General features: G+C 40.4%; 2 protein-coding genes across 2 annotated transcripts; both read right to left on the reverse strand.

The window, feature by feature from the left end:
• Positions 1-742: 742 nt before the first annotated feature.
• Positions 743-18,895, reverse strand: tcf25 (TCF25 ribosome quality control complex subunit). The gene is made up of 18 exons (XM_080496094.1): positions 18,597-18,895; positions 17,158-17,295; positions 16,998-17,066; positions 16,392-16,516; positions 15,213-15,278; positions 15,018-15,100; positions 13,367-13,497; positions 12,382-12,481; positions 11,156-11,249; positions 10,944-11,036; positions 8,995-9,100; positions 8,746-8,905; positions 8,509-8,596; positions 8,156-8,314; positions 7,953-8,043; positions 7,035-7,114; positions 5,232-5,307; positions 743-1,646 (listed from the first exon to the last, which is right to left on the reverse strand). The coding sequence occupies exons 1-18, from the start codon at positions 18,834-18,836 to the stop codon at positions 1,479-1,481; spliced, it is 2,067 nt and encodes a 688-aa protein (XP_080352220.1). The 5' UTR covers positions 18,837-18,895; the 3' UTR covers positions 743-1,478.
• Positions 18,896-21,013: 2,118 nt separating this feature from the next.
• On the reverse strand, positions 21,014-23,447 carry cyba (cytochrome b-245, alpha polypeptide). Its single transcript, XM_080501747.1, has 6 exons — positions 23,336-23,447; positions 23,028-23,097; positions 22,519-22,593; positions 22,340-22,423; positions 22,134-22,215; positions 21,014-21,793 (listed from the first exon to the last, which is right to left on the reverse strand). The coding sequence occupies exons 1-6, from the start codon at positions 23,391-23,393 to the stop codon at positions 21,596-21,598; spliced, it is 567 nt and encodes a 188-aa protein (XP_080357873.1). The 5' UTR covers positions 23,394-23,447; the 3' UTR covers positions 21,014-21,595.
• Between the last annotated feature and the right edge of the window lie 400 nt (positions 23,448-23,847).

Genomic DNA, 23,847 nt, shown 5'->3' on the forward strand with positions numbered 1-23,847 from the left:
AGTCACACATATTATGACACTTGAGATGAAAAAGTAAATGATCAAGCTTAGCTTGATAAGAGTTGTTGGCAAGGTTTCTGAGGTCCAGTTCCAGTTTTCCAGGAGTAGCGAATGACGTCAAGTCAATAATCTGAAATCGTTTGTTGTACTTCCACGGTTAACGCGACACATTAGATTAATTTAAACTCGGAGAAATCATCCAAAACAGCAGCCGAAGGCCAGAATAAAAAGAATTAGGAACCTCACGCTGATTTCACAAATACTTAACAGAGTTCATGTATTCTTAGAAATGTCATTTTTAGTAAGTGGAACAAAGAATATAACCCTTTGCTAAACATGCATTTATTTAGTAGTCAGAATACAAGATTACAACCTACACTACAATCAAATAATAAGTACTACGTATCAATAATGAAACCTACAAAATAAAATGTGCCAAATGAGGGTGCTTTGTGCCAAGAGGCCAAAAGGTGTCGGTAACAAATGCATGCGATCACTTCAGTGATCTTCAGTAATACTTGTTTATTACTTCAAAAACCAAAAGAAATATACTGAAGGTACAGAAACCGCTCCACATTATTCTGAGGCGTTTCACTACATAAGTTTTAGTGAAACATATGGTTAAAGTTTTTTTTGGGGGGAGGGGGGGGATTCGTATGAGATGATCGTGGTTGCAGCCTTCCTACAAAAGTGTGTATTAGAAAACACAACAAGACACAAGCTCTTCTGGATGTTTGAAAGAATATATTTCAACAGTGGGCCCCAAAATGACCAAGTCACTTTGTACCAGAGAAGAATTCTTACAGCTCCGACGCAACTTGACAATGATGCTCATGTTTAATTAGAAAAAACCCCACAAATACGAGATGATAAAAGCTCGACCGATTCCATTTCAAATCATAAAATATGTTTAATTCAACTGAAACAATGTCAGCCGCTGGAAAAGATGAAATTCCAAGACATTGAACTCGTCGTCTCATCGTTTGTTTTTGGTGGAGCGCTGCGAGGCATTGGGAACAAAATCTGCTGCTAAAATTTCGTTTAGAATCATGTTCAGCCGAGATAGTTCTTGAAAGCATAAAACAGGAAAAGTCAATTGAATGTAGGAAGCGTTTGGAGCTTTCTCTGGCGTCCGCGAACAGAAAAGAACAGCCAGTGCGACTGAGCCGACAGCGACTGCTTGCATTTACGTTGTTATGAGCAACACTGTCGACCTTGGTGACGTGACGGGTTCATCTAACAGCACTGAAGGAACATTCCCCATGTTGACGGCCATCCGGGCGTCCTTAAAATATTTCATTATAATTTTTTTTTTTTTTTTTAAATCAACGCCCTCAACGCAAAGTTCCACCATTCTGACAAATAAAAATACTTTTCAGCTCTCCCAATCCATCTCCTCTTTATTATACATTTACTGATTTTCTATTTATTTTTTTTGGTCTTGATTGACTCTTCATCCAACATGCCTGCCTCTGCCTTCAGTCCCACTCCTCCTCATCTCTGTAAGGGTTGTCTTCCCTGGGCGGCTCCTGAAACCGGATGTTTGCCAGCATGTCCCGCATGGCCACCATCAGGCGATTCACCTCTTGGTTCAGCTCTTGACCGGCTCGAGCCACCTCCATGTCGTCCTCCTGCCGCGGCCCGCCCTGACGAGCAGCGGAGAGAGAAAGACGTATCCAACAATTATTCGCATACACACTCGAGAGACAAGACCTGGCTCAACAAGGCATTCAGACTTTATTAAAAACTGTGCCAGTAGACTGAAAAATCAATCTTAATTCAGGGTTAATATTCCCAGCAGGCTCGTTCCCCGTCTGTGAACTCAAAAGTTATTTTTCCTCCCCACACGCTCTGGTTTCCTCCATCGGTCCAAACACATGTGTTTGAGGTGAACTGGTTACTCTTCAATTGCCCGTAAGTGTGAATGTGCACATGTGTGATGGTCTTTTCTCTCCATCTGGCCTGTGAGGTGATCCGTCTTGGTGTGAACTGCCCTCATTCAAAGTAGGCTGGGATTGGCTCCCACCCCCTCCACATGACCCCCGAATACACCAAAAATAGAAGATGGATGGATGGGGTTTCAGACATCCTTGTTCATCCTACAATAATCGCCACACAGTAAACCGAGCTGCGGTTGAATCAGATATGGTCGTATTTAAAAATGAATGAGTTTAATAGTTTCAAATGCAAATTGTTTCAATGGCGGCTAAAAACAAAAAGAAAACACTAATTATATCAAAAAGGAATGTTTTTCTGCATGATGTTCCTTTTTTATATATATATATATATCGGACTGTATGTTAAGATAACAAATAACAACTTGGCAATGTATTTCTTTTGTCTTAACTTTATTTCTTTTATCCATATTGAATCTCTTCCCCTCCATAAGTGGATAACAGGATCAGGATGAACAGAGATGTCCTGATGGACGGACGCCTCGGGCACATCTGTTAACAGTAATCTCATACAGTATAGACATCCCACAAGATGTTCAACTATATGTGTATCTAAATGCGGTGGTGGACTGTTTACGATGACCACGGGCACTGAGTACACAGACAATATACACATTTATGATGCACTTAGTACATACAGTACCATGTTAAACACTTGAGTCCCTGGAAACCCCCGCCCTTCTATACCTTACTGGAGAATAAGCTGCATTAGATCTGTGCATTTTGCTCGTTTCTCTTTACAGCCGCCGTAAAATTCACAATTAGCCTGTGTCGGTGTGACACTGTTTTCTTCTTGATCATGTAAAGGGCCGCCACGTTTCCCTCTCGACTCATCTGGAACTCTTGCCTACAACTTGAGTTAATATGCAGCTTTGACACGCGTTTGTTCTGCAGCAAGTGCGTTGCCATCTTCAGGCTCAGACTGCTATGTGTTTAATGCAGCTGCTGATTAATCTGGAACATGAAGCCTTTTTTTTTTTTAAACCAAAAATGAGCAATCATATAGGATTTAGTTAGCGCTGTATAGCGTTGCATGCACGCGCGCTTTCATTGCTTCAGTGTAATCAAGCCAGCATCATGCATGGAAAACACTTTTGATGCATACCTGGCTGCACACCACTGTCGACGACATGATTTAAAAAATTTTCTTCGTCATGCCATCTGAGCGAGCTGAGGTTCTAAAAACAAGGCACGGTAAGTCTAAATTGCAGAATGAATGATAAGTGGCGTTCTTATTGGTATGAGATAAACAGCAGACTTTTGCGTCTCGCTGTACTGAACGACATCAAACAGTCACCATATGGCGTTTCTGTGCATTTGCTCTCTTTCACACAACCTGAGCCACATTACGGCCCCGTTCTGACGGGACATGACGCTGTGAAATAAATGAGGGGAAAAGTCAAACACGCATTAGTTGCTCAAGACGATATATTTAAAGCTGATATTTTTTTCCTTCTCCATCATGGTGAAATGTGTCCGATTATGTAATAATGTTGTGACGTGTTAAGATCAAACTTCCGGCAGTTTCAAAGGACTCCTATTTAAAAGATTAGACGAACATCTAGACTAGAAATTGGTTTCAAAGTAAGAGCCACCTCATCGAGACGACCATGTTACATGAGTCGCTCCTTTATTGGAAACGCCTTGAACACAAAGACCTGCATGAAATTGCATCTCCGTCATTCCACTTTAGTCCATGAGGATAAACAGTGGAAGCCACAGATGAGGCAAGTGTCGGGTTGCATGCAATTTCCCTCTAAATTATTTTTCATGACCCATTTTTGCTGCTGGCTTTTTTCCACAATGTTGTTGCACTGCTGCAGAATTGGCTGGGAGTGGTCCGAGCAGAAAACGGGAGGGTTTAGGCGCATTGTAGAACCGCTTCCCTTTAGTAAATAAAGTAAAATGCCCAATGATAATTACAGTGGATCTCACTTTGCTCTACAAGCTCAGCCTGCAAGTGGATATCGATTAAATATGGAGCTCAAATTTCATTGTTTTACAGTAGACAGCAAAACCAAAGCCAAAAACAACTTTTCACTGTGTGAATGATCACAGTGTTTTTTAGTAACCGACACCATGGTGAGCAGAATCCACTATAACATGGTCATATGCCGTCTTCCGAGTTTTCTTTTTTTTTTTTCCCCCCTAAAGGGTGGGACATCAGTCTGTGGCGGAAATGCTCCATCAGTCATGGATGTGTGCGAGGATGTTTTCCCGGCTCAGTGACCACAGGCACCGGTACTACGGGGTGCCTCAGCTACAGGGATGGATCTGTGTATTCCATTTCTAATCTGCAAATCCTGTTTAAACACCAGGGCTTAAAATACAGCGCTGTTTTTAGTCGAACTGTGTGACCTTTTCCTTTGCTTTTTGAAGCGAGGCGAATGTCATGAAGATCTGTCAGAGCTACAAACAATTTCAGGGCGGGAGGGGGAGAGGTGCCCCTTCATCCTAATGAGTTTAAAAAGTGAAAGAATATAGTCACTTTTGTAAGAACAAATCACCGATTACTGGATAAATGAAGAGACGAATTGGTTACGAGTCATGAGAAAAAAGCCTGCATATGTTTGAATCAATCCCTATTGGCTGCGGATAAAGTCACAGGAGTCTCTGCACACACATGCGATCGCCTTGATAACTCCTTCCGTTGTAAATAAAGCAATACATTAATGTCATTAATCAGTTATTGTGTTTTCCTGCTATCCAAACGCTACAGGAGATCAGACCGCTGTGTGCGTTTGTTATTTCCTTGTTGACTGTAGTGAAGAATTCAAAAACAGAATATATAAACAAACAACGTGACACTCTTTGGGGCACTTTCTACTGATTGATTCACGAACTGTGCCCTCACACAATTTGTTACGACAAAAATGAGCTTTGTTTGTGGGATTTACAGCTTTTAATCACATGGTATCTTCGCATGTACACCATGGGGTCTTTGGCAGGGATTTCTCCTCTTCAATGTTTTTATAGAAATCTTCACATTGCAGCCTGCTCTTCAGTTCTTATTCAAAATAAGTATAACTGAAATGTACACCAAACACTTAACAATTAGTAAAATATTTTTTTTTTAATGTATTTACTCAATGAAGATTTTGAAAAAAAGTACTTTAACAGTCCTGGACAGTCATCGTCTGTAAAATTAACCAAGAACTCTTTTGTGTGTGTGTGTGTGTGTGTGTGTGTGTGTGTGTGTGTGTGTGTGCACAACCCCATATTATTTATTTCCCCAAACATATTGGAAACATTGTCCACTTGATACACGACACTCACCGGAAGGTTGAAGTTTGGCAGCAAAGATCGGAAGAACAGGGATAACGTGCTCTCATTGGACGCTCCCACGTGTAGCCTGAGTGGAGATAGAACAACACTAAAAATACACGTCTGTAAAGTTTAAAACCAGTCTTTAAAGCACCGACGTTAAAGGTATAGAATACGATCCATCTTGTATATTGCTTATTGTGTGTCAGGGTTGCGGGGGAACGCCACAGAGAAAAGCCTGCAAGCCCACCGCACACTTGAACCCACGACTGTCTCGCTGTGAAGGTGAAGGTGCAAACCGCCACAACACTGCACAGGCCGACTTCACAAAATAAACGGTCCTATTAGCAGCCAAACGTGTGTACAATTAACTCAGACTAACATTGTTTTTAGCTTTTATGAGAAATTCTGATACAGTTTCATGACCTGAAATGATAAATTGACATCTCCAAATATACTGAAACTATTTTTTACTCTGAAAATCACAGTAACATTGATCTACGTTACCCACATTTTTTTTATTATTTAGCTATTTTGATATGAAAGGGTGCAGACTTCTAATGTTGAGGGTGCATGGTGGTTAACACTTTCCCCCTCAACGCGAGAAGACCGAGTTGGGTTAATCTCTGTCGAGTTCTCCCTGCATATATGTGAAGCTCTGGTTTCATCCTGCAGTCAAAAGCGATGCTCGCGGTGTCGATTGTTGACTCCTAACTGTCCATACGAGTGTGGATGGATGCGTTTGTCCATTTGAAAGAGTGAAGCTTTGTGTACAGTACAGATAGCAAAGAGAATCGATTTCATTTTTTAAAATGATTTCCATGAAAGAGATTGAGGTTGGTCTCGTCACATCTGGAAAGAGGCGAGCAAACAAACCTCAGCAATGTGTTGGTTAAATACCAGTCAACCTGTAAACTACTTGAGTTGTCTAAGACTACATTTTCCCACTAAAAATCAAAGAGCGATATATCAAATTCAAATGTGCTCTATAAGGATCTGATGAAGACAAGTTTCGTCTCCGTCCTTCTTTAATACAGTATGTGGGTGTTTAGTGAAGTTTGGTTCATCCAACTCTCTTCAAATTATTCAAATATCAAATCCTGTTTACCTCAGAATGTATTAAAATACAGTGGTCCCTCACTATAACGCGGTTCACCTTTCGTGGATTTTTTTGTGTGCAATTTTGCATGTTTTTTTTTTTTTTTTTAAGGTGTATGAACATGCAGTGTTCTGCATGCTGATTGGCTAAGGGAGAACCGGCACATTGTATTCTGTGTCCTGATTGGCTAAGGGACTGTAGACCCTTGTCAATCAATTTCTGTGCCGTGTTTCGTGGAAGCGAATGCATTCGACTTGCATATATACATATACATTTTGCAAATACATCAATGTCTGGTCGATAGCACTGTGACTCTGAAGTGCTGCATGTTTGCAAGTTTTGTTCCTGGCAAACCCACACAATGTCGACAAAACATTCTGCGCCGACAAAGAAACCTGTGGTCGCAGCCAAAAGGCAGAGGTTATGTTTATGTGTTAAAATCTACAAAGGTTTCAACTTTGGGAGTGTTTAAACAAGGGAGAAACGTGAGAAAATGTTCATTCCTGTCTGCGAAAAGTGTATAAAGTGTGTGGTGAGGGGTTTTACAGCCTTAAAACAATACTTGTAAAAAAAAAAAAGTTAACTACTTCGCGGATTTCGCTTATTGCGGGTTATTTTTAGAACGTAAACGAGGGACCACTGTAACGAACAGAAAGTGAAAAGAGACTTTTTTAACCAAAAGACATTTCAACCTCTCGGTGTCTGCTGTCCATTACCTCTCTGGTCGAGTATACGAAGTGACCGAGTCCAGAGGGGGCAGGGGGTCAAAACCCATGACAGGCTGAGTGGTCACCTCCTGAGGGCATCAAACAAATCCACAGAGATAGAACCAGAGATGCGTGAGATCAGAGACATCTTTCAGGACTTCAGAAGTGATCAGCAACCAGTTAGTACTCATGTCACACTTTAAAGCCAAATGTGGAACCAACTTGCTAGGAAAAGCTTCTCCGGCTTTGCCATCCGAACAATGGAAACTCTGTGAGGGGATTTTGTAAGAGTCTTTTGTACGGCTTGGATGAAAAAAAAAAAAAAGAGAGAGACTGTCTGTGTGTCTCAATATTGGATATTTTTTGTATTTTTCGGATTATTTTGGTCCTTTTTCTATTTGTGAAAGAGGTCATGATTTAGGGGGAAACGAATCTGTGAGAAATGTGTGACAAAATCGATTATTAAGAAATGTTGAATTAAATTGAACTTTTAGTTTACACTGGACCTTTTGATTATTTTTTTTTACTGTAATGGATTACAGCGATTATTATTAAAATTATTATTATTATTATGAAAAAGTTCAATCGCACTCCAGGAAACATCTGCGGTTTGTCCTTTGTGACAAAAAGTCAGCGCTCCCTGGAAAGCATTTCATCTGGTAGTAGTTTTGAATCAAATCGGTGCTGACCTGCGACAGGTGGAGTGCAGCATGAATGTCCTGATTTGTTTGTGTGTGAACTATCCGGAAAGGAAAACAAATGATGAAACGCGAGCATTTTCTTAATTACATCGGCTCTTTCGCCAGTGAAAATGACCTTAATCCCTGTACGAGTAGCAGATGCAGAGGGACTAGCCTTTCGTGTGAAACGGTTCCCATCAGAAAATGGACATAGAAAATGGCTGCGGGTTTCGTTTTTTTGTCTTACTAAAGGCAGACTTGAAGTAGCCTCTTTGATCTCGGACAGAAGGACGTGGCGATGGATGTTCCTCGGTGCACTCTGGTACCTCTGTTTCCTCCTGAAACAAAGCAATGACGCTTTTAAGCATTAAAGATAAGTGGGACCCGATCCGTTACAACATTCCCTCGTGCATGGCTGCTTCGGAGCAGAGTAGAGAGCTCGTGTCTTACTTGTTTTGGCAGTCCTCTACTAGAGGGTCTGTAGCGTCGACTCTGCGCAACACCTCCTTCACAGACTCCTCAAGCCAAAGCATCACTGGTGCTTCCCTCCACAAGTTGTAAGTTCTTCCCAGATAGAGAGCGGTCAGCTGAGTCAAAGCAGGCGGCTGCCTAAAGACAGATGAACAAGAAGGCTTGGAATTGGAACAGATAGAAGGAGTGGACATAACTACCACTAAAGACAAGAAAACATTCCATGTTGACACTAAAGTATTATTGTTATTACAAACTGAAGCTAAAACAACTTATACTGGTTAAACAGTATAAAATGGTTAAAAAGGTTAATGGTTAATGTGCATTATTACCCTAGCTGACTCTTTGGGCCAAAGAAGTTGTGGGACGTGACCGTAGGATCTGCTTGCACAGTACACAGGTCCAGTAAGGGCATCAAAACTGCGGAAAGAACATATTTACATTTTTGTATTAAATGAAATGGGTCACCAAACCCTGCAGCGTTCACATCTGTATGAGTGATGCAATTAAATTAATTAATTTGGGGGAAAACAGTGCAAAACAGTGTCTCAGCGTTTCTACGTTCAAACCTCCGGGAAACATGATGAGAGCATTTTGCAGCATGAGGTCAGCGTTGCGTTTTCGTTTGCTACTTTCTTCGTGATCCATATCGTCCTGCTGGCTCAGGTGAAAGTGGCAAAGTGCGGTGGAGAACGCAAAGTTCGGAAGCTGAGAGAGATTTCGGTGCTCCTGAAAAAAGGAAACGATCAATGTACGGTAGGAGAATGAAATTTGAACAAGGTCATGCCCCACTCGCGCACAAATACCACTGGGTTTACCTCCCAGTCCTGATACAGCTGCAGGAGGGACTGGTACTCTCTGGAGCGCAGCGTCAGGAAGTCAATGAGCAGGAGCATGCAAAGCGGGTCCGAGTCGGGGTCCAGACTAATGAGGGCGACAGAGAAAACATCCTGGTTTAAAGTGCACGTAAGATCTTCGAACCAGGAAAAATAATAAACGGCTTTAAATGAACCATTTGTTGTCGCTGAGATTTAAATCAAATTCAAAACGTCACACTTTTCTGTAAATAATTCCCACACCAAATGTCATCAAATATAAATGTGTTTCTGTTAATAATTTTTTTTTTTTTTTTTTTGCAGCTGGGCTCCAGGAAATCACGAGGTGGTTATAAAAAATACTTGTTACAATTTAATTTGTTTTTGGAACAAGGCACAACATTTTAAATTAAAATATACAATTTTGTTTAAATCACGTTCTATTACAATGATCCTAGTTTTAATTCAATTTGACTTCACTCATTTTCTAACCAAACTGCATTAATAGCTGTTGTTTGGAGAGAAACAGGCACAGGGAGCCTCTTTACTGACGTTTCAACGTATTGCAGCCAATTCGTCAGGCAGCCAGAGTTTGATGAAAATCACAGATTGGCGTCCATCATAACATTAGTCGGTAAACTTGAGCCACAACAAGCTGATAAGCCGCAGTGTGTGGGAACAGCTGCAATTTAAACGTGATGTCTGTACCAGCGTGAAATTAGATGCTTTATGTTATGTAATCTCATGCAGCACACAAAGAGATCGCTTTGGATTCGGTCATCCTATGCATGGAAATTATCGAATCGCGTTTGTCATCTGGGTCAAACACATTAGTTCATATTTGCCAACATCTTGCTGCATCATTGCCTGAGAGCTGTTGACACAACCATCCAGAGAAGACCTGCGAGAGGCCGATGATGTCAACGTTACAAATGGAAACGGAGTCTCGCTTTTATGCTGGAATTTGAACATTTGAAATGATGACCACAAAACTTCATGGTTTAATGTTTTTCAAATCCTTCTAATGTACATCCCAATTTATCACTTCACTTTTTATTCACAAATTCACACAAAAAGGTCATATTTGACACGCCTCCATGTATAAATATCCCTGAATGTAATTGTTTTATTATCATATACGATATAACATTTAATATATATTTTACTAAATATTGTCAGGCATATAATACATTACATTCATTGTGAAAGTTAATTCATGTGTGCTTTGTGTAGATGGACAACAAAAAAAATGCAACTTTTCGAATCTTTTTAATCACCGGAAAGCACCGAGCTACATTTACTGTCTGAAGAGTGATAGTAATAAAGATAAACTGATTGATATGTCTTAAGAATAAAAAAAAATTTTTTAAACGGTCAATTACATAACAGAGGTCATTTCAGTGTAAAACATGTTTTGCTGTTTTTCAGAATATAAACAGCCTTAAACGATACATTTTTGATCACCATCACTGAACACATAAAAAAGGTCCCTGGATAATGTTATTATTGAGAAAATATAATCGTTAAGATCAAATCAGAGCTCTTTAAAAGAATATCTTGGAAGCCTAATGGCTCTCCACCACAGTTACTTTACTCAGGGAAATAAGGGTTTTATTGTGTAGCAACCAAGCCATGTGATCATATGGAATGTTTTTTTTACTGTGATAATAAATAAAAGAACTAAAGACAAGTGAGACGAACAGTGTCTGTTTATCCTCCTTCTTGCTTTAGAAACGGGATGATGGTCTGAGATTAATACGATTAAATATACGAGTCATACAAGGAGCTGTGATCTCACTGTTTGAATAGAAAAAAGAAACCCCTCTGTGATTTGGTTATCTCCTATAAAATATTGCAGTGTCACGTTTAGGTCTTCAGCCTTTAAAAAAAAAAAATATATATATATATATTTTTTTTTATTTTTTTTTTTATTTTTTAATATAAAAATATACCTCAGGATCAATTTGCAGTATTCCAAAGCCGTCCGTGGGCATCCTCTCTTCTCCAGGAACATCATGTGCTTATAAAGGGCCAGATAAAATGCTCTGGAAACAAGGATCACAGATTCATTTGCCCAGTCTGTATAATTGAATTCAGAATTAACACATTACACCAACTCTCCAGCCGATGCTTCATAAAAGCAAAATAAGACGCATTGGCCAACCTGTTTTCTGGTCTCAGATAATCCAGTCGGCTTGTGCCCGATGTCAGACTGAATAGAGGATGAAAGGCACACTCAAAGCTGTACAAGGCCCGTTCTGAAAAAAGGAAAAGTCATTTTTTTTACGTACAACATTAATAGATATACAGCTTCCCTCTGAGAAAACACCATAAACATGCGTCGTTAAAAGTACTATGTCAGCAATGTCCCTCCATGAAATGGCTTCATCCTGAAAGCAGGGGCCATGAAAACCTCTGTGTGACTCATTTGTCTTAAGAGTGGAATATAGTTAAATGCCAGACAAGGAGCTACAATCTATTTACTGCTCTCGATACAGTATTTAAGAAAGCACACATTGTGAAATATAGCCAGATGGATTCAAATTCAGTAATCTTGACAACTCTGACTTGAATAAAGCGGCACGGAGAAAGACTGAATAATTGTCCTCAGTGTGTCAGCTGACATGAAGAGCATGACGAGCACATCGTCACATATGTCAAGCAACTGGAAAACACACGGCGTCCTCACGAAGCACGACATTCCGAAAAGCCAGTCGTTTATTCTAAATAAAATAAGATGCTGCAGTCAGTGTCGCCAGATGAATTTGACTTGTGTGTCAGTGACACTTTGTATGATGACATGCAGTTCAAACTCTTGACAGCGCACACAATTGCGATGTAGTGACATTCGGACATGCTGACGCTGCCGTGTCCTCAAAGAGCTTTTAAAACCATCACAGTAAACGGGCAGACTTTGCGAAGACTTAATAACTGAAATGATGGGTTGATATTCCCAACTGTACAGTAAATGTGTCCGGTCCTCTTAGCGATGATGAAAAACAGGCCTGCACTTAAAAAGCAGCCGATTGTATGATTTCATTTTTGTGGCAAAATCTGTTGTGTAAAAAAAAAAAAGAGTAAACCGAAACAGAGGACAAGGATGTGTTTGTGTGTGTGTGTGTGCGTGTGTGTGTGTGTGTGTGTACAGCTCACACAAGTACGTCAACATTTATCAGGTGCACTTTGCAAATTTGCTCACTAATTTCAGGAAACATCTTTATCGATTAATCATTTGTTTTTCCTCAAACTGCAGGAGTGACCCAGTTCTCCAGAAATTGCATTTATATCCCAGTAGAGGACGGTGAATTTATATATATATATATATATAAATATATATACCGGTATATATAAATATATATATATGACACGAGAGGTCTCTGGATTTCTCACCGATGAGGTCTCGGGCCATTTCCTGATCCTCCTGTATGCGGCAGACATCAGAGAGTTGCAACAAGGAGTCTATGTGGTAGGGATTCAGCTGGAGCAGAGCCTGAAGAGGAAACCAGAGATAACGGTCAAAGACACACAGACATTAAAAAAAAATTAAGTGTTCTTTATTCAGGAATCGAGTCGCGTAAAAGACGGCGATTGAGGGAAAGTAGACTCGGTGACACATTTTGGTTTTTCTTTCGTCGACCGTCCTTCGTCTTGGTCGCACGGTGGTGGGGTAGTTGGTGCTTGTGGACAAATGTCCATAAATCGAAAACAACACATTGTTATCTGCACTGCTGCCAACCATGATGGTGGCTTTGAATTGTGCAGCATCTGTTTAGAAAATGCCAATTGAAATGAGTTTCTCTAGATTGTCAGTAAACTTTGTCAGAATTTCAGTCTGCAAACAAACAGCTATAAAAATATATATATAAAATATATTTCTCACTCAAAATGTCAGTTATTTATACTGGCAAACACTGTAAAAGCTAAAAAAAAAAAAAAATCTCTCTCCATACAGTTACATTATTTTCAGTTTAAAAAATAATCTTGCTCAGCATAGAAAGTAAATTCTGTCAAGACAATAACTGTGGTGGAAATGATTAATGATAGCATAATTACAACCAGACGATAAATAATAAAAACCGTTACAAATTAATTTCAGACACTCGACACAGGCCTCCCTGATGACTGAAAATCAACCTACAATAGAAATGATAAATGCTTATTTGCCTTATTTGAAGGTGTTTTTTTGGTTGTCCTGTTGAAAATGAGCATTGTTCTCAACCACGATACATGAAAAAAACATTTTTAGAAAACAATATACCGAGCATGTAAATGGACATATTTGTGTACGAGGGGCAGACCTTCACTGGGGCTTGACCAGTTACGGGGTACATTGAAAAGTACGTTTTATTAGAATGATAAGGGATAAACTTTTTACCACAATGTTGTTGGGATCCATGGACTCCACAGCATCCAAGAACTTGAACTGTACTTGTTGGTACTCCCGACCGTGTTCAAAGGTAAAGTAATGAATGCCGTCCTTTGTCTCCAGCAAGGTCATTGAAATCCCTACGGACAAGTCAAGCAGCATTAGCAACAACGAAATAAAGACACCATTTACTCATCTGGACTTACTGTGGATAATCAATCCACTCCGGCTGAAAAGACTAACAGGGCCTATGAAGAAAACAATTGACCTTATCAATACAGATTGTCCCACATAAATGTGACATACACAGAGCTTACAGTCCATACATTATATAGCACACTTGCGCAATGAAAACAAGGCCATGATTAAAAAACAAAAATTGTGAGCAGTGCAGTTCTGAATTTCTCACATGCATTTCATATCACGGACAAAAAGAATTTCAGTTTTGTTTAATTCTTGGTAAGAAGAACGCAACCCTCATATTTCCGATGACAATTCTAAGTGAATGTATTATTGTGGTCAACAGATCAGTAGCTTGATGAAATACTGTCAAGTGAGAGCAGGACGCAGTTAAAAGCAACAACAAAACCCCATTTTAGGATCAAGAAATTTTAGGAATCAGTGTCATTATCTTTTAAACAGCAATTCCAACAAAGTAATAGTTTTTGTCCCCTGGACGGGAACAGTGGCGCAGTGATTGTCTGAATCATTTGCTTTTTGGAACTTTAATAACTACCTGAAATTACACTTACCCGGAAACATTATATAATACATCAATGACGACTTTCAGTGCATTCACAATGGGGCATTCTTTACGATGACGTTGGTATCACATGCGGCATTCAGCCTATATTACGCTGGTAGAAATCCAAGAATATCCACTGATAAAGACCAGCTTGTACTTTCTGAAGGCAAGGAGAAGAATGGTTTGAAATTGCTAACCTGGCGATGAAATCGTCAGTTTCAACGAGAGGAGAGGAGGCTGGAACTTGAAAAGATTTTCTGCACGAGAATCTCAACTAACACAATAATCCAGCAATATGTTTGGGGTTGTGAACGCGGGAACATTTTCGTCATCTTCTCCAAGAACTTGAAAAGAAAACCAAAACGGTAAAGAAACCGAGACGACCTATTTGGAGTTTTGGGAAAACGGTAACTGATCCGACACGAGAGACTTTAAACATATCAACAAACCTAATTTATTCTTGTTATTGTATTATTTCATCACATTTCTATTATTGGTTTGATTGATTTAGTTGGGTTTTTTTTGTCAAAGACTTGTATTCATTTGCTATTTTAATGGTATTTCAATCCGTTTGTTTGCTACGCTTTTCGTGTTTATTCCGTCAAACATCCATCTTCTTTACTACTTCATCCTGTTCAGGATGGCGGGACGCTGGAGAAACTAAAAGAAACTAAATTACCAAAAGTGACATGATAAGTTCATTTCATCATTTGAACCACAAACCAAATGACCCCCGAGGGCATAAAGCTGGGAGAGCCGCAGTTTTAAAGAGCTTTTCACAAAGCAAACATTAGGAAACAACTCAATATTGATATATGAAAAAAAAAGCACATTTGAGATTTGAAGACGTTTCATCCTGGAATGATCAGTGAATTGAAGTTCGATCATTTTCATGTCTCATTCAAGCGAATCTACCTGGGCGGCTGAAACGAGGCCAGCTGTCCTTCGGGTTGGTCATCCAAGTGGTCCGGTGGAACTGTCTGTTTCTCTGTCGAGGTCTGACATGGGAGGAAAAAATATACAACTACATAAATATGAATAAGTCGTCAAAAATACCAACAATCTTACTTTGTTTCAAACTTGTTTTTTTTTTTGTGTGTGTTTTTTTACCTTTGATCCCCAAGGACGGCCCGAGCACCAAAGTATCTCTTGAGCTCCGTCTCCGGGTTGAGATTCCTAATTGATTTAGGACAGCAAGACAGACCCAGAAGGTAAAATAACCACATGAACTGCCTGAAGAGAAATGCTTGAGGACAGGAAGTCAGAGAAGCAGACTTGGGGATTGGGTGTTCACAGGTACAATTCCCACAGGACAGAGGTCCCCCCCCCCCAACTGTGGGTCCTTGAGCAAGACCCTGGACCCCCCCCCCCCCCCCGTCAGCTCCCTGGAGCGCTGCAGTGTGGCTGCTCACAATACCCCAGAAATGGGACGAGTAAAGGAATTTCCCCAAGGGTATTCATGTTCATGTTTTCTTCTTGCTTTTCAAGATCAAGCCACAGTGAAACACATGTACAGTAGAAAAAACCCACAACTAATTCTACAAACCTCCAACTTCTTCCACTTTCCAAGTTCAAAAGCAAAATATGAAGCCAAAAACGGAACCTGTGACAATTTTTTTATATTATCTGAAAATGTTATGCTTTCCATGATGAGCTGTATGTCCTACTAGTGAAGCCGAATGGTAAAGTACGATATCTCTTTAATAATAAATACTTTTCAGTGAAACATGTCAGTTGCTGCTGATCGGTTGAGAAAACTTTATTCTGGGGAGTCCATCGATGTCCAACTCAAATTATTTGAAAGTCAGTGGCGTACAGGCAAACATAATAGTTGTTCTATTATTAGTGTAGAACATTTGCTGCAGCTTTGCAACCCATGCAAGCTGATGGACAAATAAACCAAAAACTCTGACACTGCAGTTTTGTGTGTCATCAGATAAGCGACATATACCGAGTGATTTTAAATTTGTGCTCTGGGTCGACTCACAGGGCACCTCCCCTCCCAAGACAAGCAGCTTCTACCGATTTGCTCTTCTTGCGTGAGCCAAGCACCACCACATGGTGGCATTTGAGAATAACAGCACCGTATAGGACACTCACCAGATGAACAATTGTCATCTGATAAACAAAAACAGCAGCATATCTAACCAGGGCCGTAATCAAATACATGATCTAAATTTCGCCTATGTAAGAACTGGTTTATTAATACAGTGCACTGAAAATCAGCTTGAAGCCAAAATTAAATGTAGTGCCGAGTTGAGTCAGCGTAATAAAAAAAGTTGTCCTCACCTGTGCTCCACATGAAGCACAGATCTTCTGTCAGAGCTTCCGCAACCGTCATTTTGCAGACTCAGACCAGTGGACTGCTCCAGGTTCTCCAGCAGCAAATCAATGTCATCATCGGGTGCAGCCTCCTAAAAGTCATTTTTAAAAGGTGAAATACATTCAGTACAAGAGCAATCATAGACTTTTGACACCTGCCATAGATTATATAACTCCCAGTGGTGGAAAATTTGGTGAAAATCTGTCATGTAGTTTTGAAGGAATCCTTAAAAGCCTATAAGATGAACTCTTGACCCGTATCACCTACAAAATTTTATGGAATCTTCTATGGCCTAATACCTGTCTGTGGGGAAAATTTCAGCAAAATCTGTGCAGTAGTTTTGACGTAATCTTGCTGACAGACACACAAACAGATAAATATACGCCGATGGTTTTATTACGTTCTTGTCAGACGTAAAGACGACATTTAATCGTTTTTTTGTAACCCGAGAGGAATTGTGTTTACTGTTAGTGTCAATTCGGGCCTCATTGTAACACAGTGTTATAATCAAGAATATGACAATAATGTAAATATTTAAGCTATGACAAGACAGGAATTCCAAAATAATTCACCTGTCCTTCTTCTGTTGTCACTTTTTTCTTCTTTTTCTTCTTCTTTCTGGCTTTGTCTCCAGATGAGGACTGTTACAGAAAAGAGATGACTCAGAAGTGTGACTATATCAGTAGAAATAAGAGAGAACAGAACAGTTTTTTATCTGCTTCAGCCTCTTACCTGAGCAAGTGTTTCTTTGTGCTGTTGATCATTTTTATCAGAGTCTCTGTTATTCTTTCCCGTGCCGCTTGAATTTCTGTCGGGCTTCTCTGCCTCTTCTTCAGCCGAGTGTTTCGCAGTGTCCTCTGCATCGCCTATCTAGAAAACAAAAGTCCGAATGGCAACAAAATGTACAACACAAAGTGGAAGTAAAAGTCGACAGCACTCCGTTTGTATCATGTCCTGTAAAGGAATGTATTGTTGGAAGAGAATGTGAGCAACTATAAATCTGAACATTATTCACAAACAATCTTTGCATTTGGGAGGACAAGGGAAAAGATAATCAAACATAACAATGTTAACAAGCAACACTTTGAACTAGGAAACCATATCAATTGACTGCCATGAGTCACTTGTTTACTGAATAAAGTAACTAACAGTGTCACTATAAGAGCTCGTGACAATGTGTCGTAACAAATTCAGCTTCTCTTCATGTAAATAAGCTTAAGAAACAGATCTGAGCTTGATGTAACAATGAGAATGCAACATCTGTTTGAATAGCCATGTTGGATAGATGGATGGATGGATGGACGGATGGACGGATGGATGGACGAACGTGTTTGAAGGGGCGATATGGCAGATCCTCTCAGTAACAACATGCTCCACATACCCCAAACCTGGACAATTTGACGCATTGCATTGCTTAATGTCCAATAACGTTCTGTGTGCAATACAGATTATTCGTTCATTTATCCTGGGCAATAACAACAATCTGGTAATATTCCAATCACTACCAGCACTAGCGTGCAATAATGTAAAATATTGTAAGTTATCCAGTTTTATTTTTTTTTTATATTAGGGCTTCACTTTATTATTGTTATTACTTTATACACTTTATACATGTTATTTGTTGTACATGCTATTTTACTCTTTTATGCTGTTCCGATAATGAAATTACTCCCCATTATAGAACCTATAAAGGATTATCTTATCTTTTCAATAGCTTAATCGAAAGAAAGAAAATGTCTTGATAGGTTTTGTTCGCAGTCCTATTGAAGAGTTCCAGCTGAAATTGTCTAAAATGTAACAAATACGTCAGTTTGTTTGGACTTTAGATGATAAAACGTCCTCTGCGCAGGTCCAGGCTTGACTCCATATTGTTTCTTCAAGAAGAAGCCACAGTTTATTGAAACATACAGGAGAGGCAGACGCGCTTAAAACTGTGGGTGAAGCATTTCCCAGCCTCTTTCTCGTGTGACACTTTGTCAACAGCGTCGTTGTAATGAATTAAGTTGAATTCGATGAGAAACAGGCGATGTAGCGGGAGGTGTTTACATTGCAGATGCTAGCTTCAGCTGTCGCGTCATCTCGTCATTTCACGCGCTCGCAGAAGAACCACGCAGCGGCGACACGTTCACGGAAACCTGGAGAAGAACACGGGGGTTAAAGCATCACCTCACCAGTTCGTAGATGTTGCTGAAGTTTTTCTGAGCCTTGTTTTTCTTGGATTTTCTGCTGCTGCCTTTAGACGGAGGGGAGACTTCAGCCGCTTCGAGCTGCCGCTTCTCCTCCGCCTCCTCCTCCTCCTCTTCAGCCTCAGCCTGCTCCTCCGGGCTGCCACCCAGAGTTAGCCCCCCCAAGTCCAGCTCCTCTTGACCCCGCTGTTTCCCCTTCAGCCTACGCAGAGCCCGGGTAGACATAGTGCACTTTTCCTGGGTCACATCCACCCGAGTTGGGAGAATAGTGTTTCAGTAGTGAGTGTTTTCTGTGAGCGGACATGCGCAATGGAGAGACACGTCTCGATTGGTCACTTTTTCTTCTTCTGCTGGTCGCGTCAGCGTGGCGGGGTGTTATTGCTCCCCCCACAGGACACATTTAGAACAACACCAATCTCAACATCAATTTCTTTTAATTTGATTTGATTACCTTGATTTGACCCCCCCTTTGCCTGTGAATCCATGTCTACAAAACCTAACCTACCTTCATAAAACTAAGCCCTAAATATATTGGTTGCAATAATTCACAATTAGTGCACTTGTGATACTTTGCGCCAAGAGTGAAAGGGAAAATCTACAAGCCAACACTGAGACCTGCTATGATGTATGCTCTAGAGACAGTGGCACTGTCTGAAAGACAGATAGCTGTGGCAGAAATGAAGATTATGAGATTTCCATGAGTAGTGACCAGGATGGACAGGATTAAGATTGAGCAGATCTGTGGGACAGTAAAAGCAGTGCAGTTTGCGAGATAAAACTATAGAGAGGCCAGGTTGAGATGGCTTGGACATGTGATGAGGAGAAATAGTGGATATACTGGACATAGAATGTTGGCGATGGAGCTCCCAGGCAGGAGGAGAAGACCTCAGAGAAGATTCATGGATGTAGCGAAGGGATATATGATGGTCGGTGTCAGAGTACAGGAGGCAGGAGAAAGGGTGAGATGGTGACCCCTAATGGGACCAGCTGAAGGAAGAAGACTTTCTTCACCACTTTCAGTTTAGTTCAAATGATAAATTCAACTAAAATAGACATATCTTTTTTTTTTTTAAACAGAGCTGACACCTGATTCAATATTTTTTAACACTATTCCTTGCGATTCATATTTGGTACTTATTTTATTTCCATTTTTATATCATTCAAACTTTGTATTTTCTGTGGGAGAAAACACATATGCACATGAAGAACATGCAAACTCCACACAGAAAGGCCCATTCCAGATTAGGACCTTACCATGAGCCCAAGCCACTGCATGAACCCACAGCCCTTGTCTTTGGACATCTGTAAATTAAAAATAACTGCCATTTCAACTTTCCAGTTTCTCAAATATGAGAGAAATAAACTTTGAATCTCAAGCCCTGAAGAGCTGCATTCAGTGTGACTTAAATGGAGTCTGCTTTCACCTGCATGATGGCAGGAGGCACATAGTGGTGTAGGAATCTCACCCCAGCCCCACCCCACCTTTGTAAACACCACCCCACCCTTTTTGTGCAGTGGAAACATGCCATAAGTCGTTTGGGTGGGACCAAGGGGTGCCTTTCGGTGTGGAGTTCACATACTCTTGCTATTGAGGTGTGACATTCTCTCAATGTTCAAAACATGCAATTCATGCTCAATAGTGACTCCACTAATGGTCGTATGCATCTCCTGGCCCCGTGGTGAATGAGCAACCTGTCCAAGGTGTACTCAGTCTCGTGAGCCCAGGTCAAATGAGGTGGTATGAATAACTTCTAATTGTTACATTTACAATTATTACAGATCTTTTCATCTTCATGCAGTTCTCTTATGCAGCACAGGGTGGCAGAATTAACCCAACAAAACTGCCTTAAGAAGACCAACACTACTTTAACCGGTTTGACATTGTCAGCTTGAAAGTGTTCGTTAGAAAGTAAAATTTTACTGCAATTATAATTGGAAAAAGAAAATCTGACTTTGTGCTAAACATCAAGGACCTTCGCTTTAAATCTGAAAGTACACTGGTATTGAACCTCATAAAACCCCCAACCCAAATGAGGAAGCTTGCTTGTGCTTTTGGTTTCTACACCACTGCTTGACAAACCAAGTGTGACACAAAAACAAAAAAGGTAATCTGAAGATTAGAGTTTCACAATTAAAAGCAACATGCAGAACTTGTTCAACAACCTGCACTTAAGTCACACAAATTAATGACAATCTTTTACATTATGATGGAAAGATGAATGGCTATGTCAAAAAATGAGAAAAAAAACAAACCCTGACATGAGTGTGGAATTTCTCATGTAATGCAATTCCGTGCTTGCAAAACAGGGAAGTTCCAAATTTCTTGAAATAGTTTTTAAAGAAAGCAGTCAAATTAAAACATACATCCGTGTATTTCAGACAATACATTTATTTACAGCATATACAAATAGACAAAAGAATGACAAGTGGCTAGTATCAATGCGATTAAGCCGAGAAAAAAAAAATCCTATCAATTAAACCTTCATAATGTTAAAATATTGTGATCAACTGGCTTCTGAAAAATACACAGGGGTTTAGAGAACAGTGCAAATACATACAATGATTGTTTGTCATCACGTCTGCACATCTCAAAACAAGGAATGCCACAGAAGTTAAAACATACAGTGGTTGAAACTGAAGTATTGGTTCGAACTTTTTATTCCAGCAGCAAACAATCACATATACCAACAGACCTCCAAATGGCCCCGAAGTTTTTGGTTGCCATTCAGCAGCTACAACACTTTGTTGTTGTTTAAAAGAAGAAAAAATACCTTTGACAGTCACGTTAACCACCTTCCTCTCAGTTGTTTACTATTGCATAGTTTTCCCTTTAAATTGAGGTAAGAAGGGGCATACCCAATATCTTGCTCTATAACCGACTTCAGTAAACTTCAGGAAATTCTTTGTTCACCAAGAATCAGGCGACATCCCACTGTGACAGCTTTTGAGAGAAAGGGGAGACAAAAGACAAGCGACAATGCTGGCTACTCATCAGCAGTAGTAGAGAAGGGGTTGTCGTACGCCGCTCCCTCCAGGTCGTTCACGTTCTTCCTGCGCACATCTGCAGGAGGTCTTGGCGGTGGATTCTGAGGAGGTTTTTCTCCCATTCCTGCCACTCCACCTGGTTTTCGGATTTCCGTCCGTGGAAGGATGGGCTCCCAGTGTTCACCGCGGATAGCTGCCTGAAAAATGACAAGTAGACCCAGCACCATCAAGTCAATCTCATTCAAATCCAGAAATACTACAATAAGTTAATTGTGTCAAAGCTGCCTTTGTCTTCTACACACACGTACACCTTCAGGAGGTGGTGAAAGGTTCAAACACACCCGACTGGTTGCATTTCATAACCATGCACCCAGAATGATAGCTCTTCCTTGTTACCGTTTCCTGAATTCCATTTTATGGACACTTCCTGCATCTGCCAACGCCTTTATCAGAGATGAGATATTCAACTTCCTCCACTGGGAAAGAAAGAACAAAAAAACAAAAAACAAACAAAAAAAAAATAATCTACCAACTCACTCCAAAGTAGATGAGGCTTGCAATGCCAAGACAGACACATCCAAGGACAGTGGCCAGCATAAAACCTCCAGGAACACAGATTCTGAAGATTAGAAAAGAAAACAGTGAGGAATACGTGATCACAACAGGCTGAGAGTCTTTTGTTTGAACTGATTGAAGGAGGAATGTTGTCGAGTCAAGGAATGCAAAAAACACAATGAACTCACGCTGCATGTAAAAATGCCCTGACATAGTAGTTCCTCGTCAACGGTCCAAAGGCTTTAACACAAACTGTGAAGCAATATTGGCCACTGAAAGGCAACAAGAAACAGAGACGGGCCCTCAGCTTCACACTGAAGTGGAACCAATATGGAGCAATAAGATTACATCATAGAGCATCGCTTACCGTCTCTCCACACTCGTCCCCTTGGCCCTCTTGCTTCTGGGATACTCAAGTAGACACACAAACGCCCCGGCCGCACTAATCATTGGTCAAGGATCTTTTTGTTACCATTACAATAACGTGCTTCACACGCATGCAGAGATCACACACCAATGGAATGATGCATGAGTAAATAAATCAAAACACAACATGTGTAAAGCAAAAGGAGTTTGCCACAACTCCACTTGGGGTATATAAATAAAGCAAGGTGGAAATTAACAGAAAAAAAAAAAAGATTGTGTGGCAGAGCAGATGAAAGAACTGTTCATATCTTTAAAACTTCATATCTAAAATCACAAATCTTTCCAAGAGAGAGCATTTGACTTTAACAAGTTGTTTCAATAATAAATGAGCATTTATATCTATATTTTGTGACCAATAGAGTTCCAAACACGAATACGTGGAGTAGGTCAAGAGACATTTTCAAAAAGGAGTACATTAGTTTTCTGTTTAAACAAAAACGAGAAGGATACATGGCGTATGCAGCAAACTCCCAGCCTCTGAACTGTCCACTCACACCCACAATCCCTCCAACGAGAAGAACTGAAAGAAGGAAGGAGGACGGTAACACGACGAAAATAACATCAGGGAAATAACATGCATCTCATGTCAAATAACACAACTTCAACACAAAATAATGCCAAGCTTTGCCTACAAATGAGGACGGTACATTTCGTCTAAACATTATAAATCTCAAGTCATCAATGACTTTTTGGTTGTTTTTTTTTTTTAATTGAGAATTTGAACAAAATAATTAAATAAAAAAATAATTTCTACTTACTGAGGCCCGCAGCTAGAGCCTGCTCATTGGCCCACATCGCCCACTCAATCTTGCCCATAGCTTCTTAGAGTCGAGGCCTTATGCAAACAGCTGCTAACTCCTGAGAGAACTCACAGCTCTGTGGCCTCGACAAGGAAGAAAACCCAACTTATGAGCGTGCGAGTGGGAAGCCAGAGGGGGCGGGGCCTCCCGTATCGAATCCCCGCCTGAAACGTCGCCTCGAAAAAATGCAGGTGTGCAGCTGCGAGGGGGGGGGGCGTGGCCATCACTTACCGGACAGGTGGAATATCCCGACACAACGGGTGCGTGCAGTGCGTGACTTTCCCCTCAGTGATTAGAGCAGTATATCTGCCTGCAAGTCATTCGCTCAGATATTTACCCGCTCATAAATTACAATCCTTCTTGTTTTACAGTTTTTAAAGACACTTTTGTACTTCTTGTACTTTAGCCGTCTATTCTTATTATTTCAACCAGACGAGATGGGATTCTAAAAGTAAACGTGTAGGATTGTA

Source organism: Blennius ocellaris (genome assembly GCF_963422515.1).
Source record: "Blennius ocellaris genome assembly, chromosome: 1".
Taxonomy (NCBI): domain Eukaryota; kingdom Metazoa; phylum Chordata; class Actinopteri; order Blenniiformes; family Blenniidae; genus Blennius; species Blennius ocellaris.

What these genes read in the sequence shown, in the direction of transcription:
- tcf25 (XM_080496094.1), bottom strand. Translation starts at nt 18,836, where the DNA reads ATGTCTACCCGGGCTCTGCGTAGGCTGAAGGGGAAACAGCGGGGTCAA. An exon ending in ACAAAGAAACACTTGCTCAG is followed by an intron (nt 17,067 to 17,157) that starts GTAAGAGGCTGA and finishes TTTCTGTAACAG; the next exon opens with TCCTCATCTGGAGACAAAGC. An exon ending in GCCTCGTTTCAGCCGCCCAG is followed by an intron (nt 13,498 to 15,017) that starts GTAGATTCGCTT and finishes ACTTGTCCGTAG; the next exon opens with GGATTTCAATGACCTTGCTG.
- cyba (XM_080501747.1), bottom strand. Translation starts at nt 23,393, where the DNA reads ATGGGCAAGATTGAGTGGGCGATGTGGGCCAATGAGCAGGCTCTAGCT. An exon ending in GAGTTTGCTGCATACGCCAT is followed by an intron (nt 22,594 to 23,027) that starts GTATCCTTCTCG and finishes ACCAATGATTAG; the next exon opens with TGCGGCCGGGGCGTTTGTGT. An exon ending in CAAGCCTCATCTACTTTGGA is followed by an intron (nt 21,794 to 22,133) that starts GTGAGTTGGTAG and finishes GTCATTTTTCAG; the next exon opens with GCAGCTATCCGCGGTGAACA.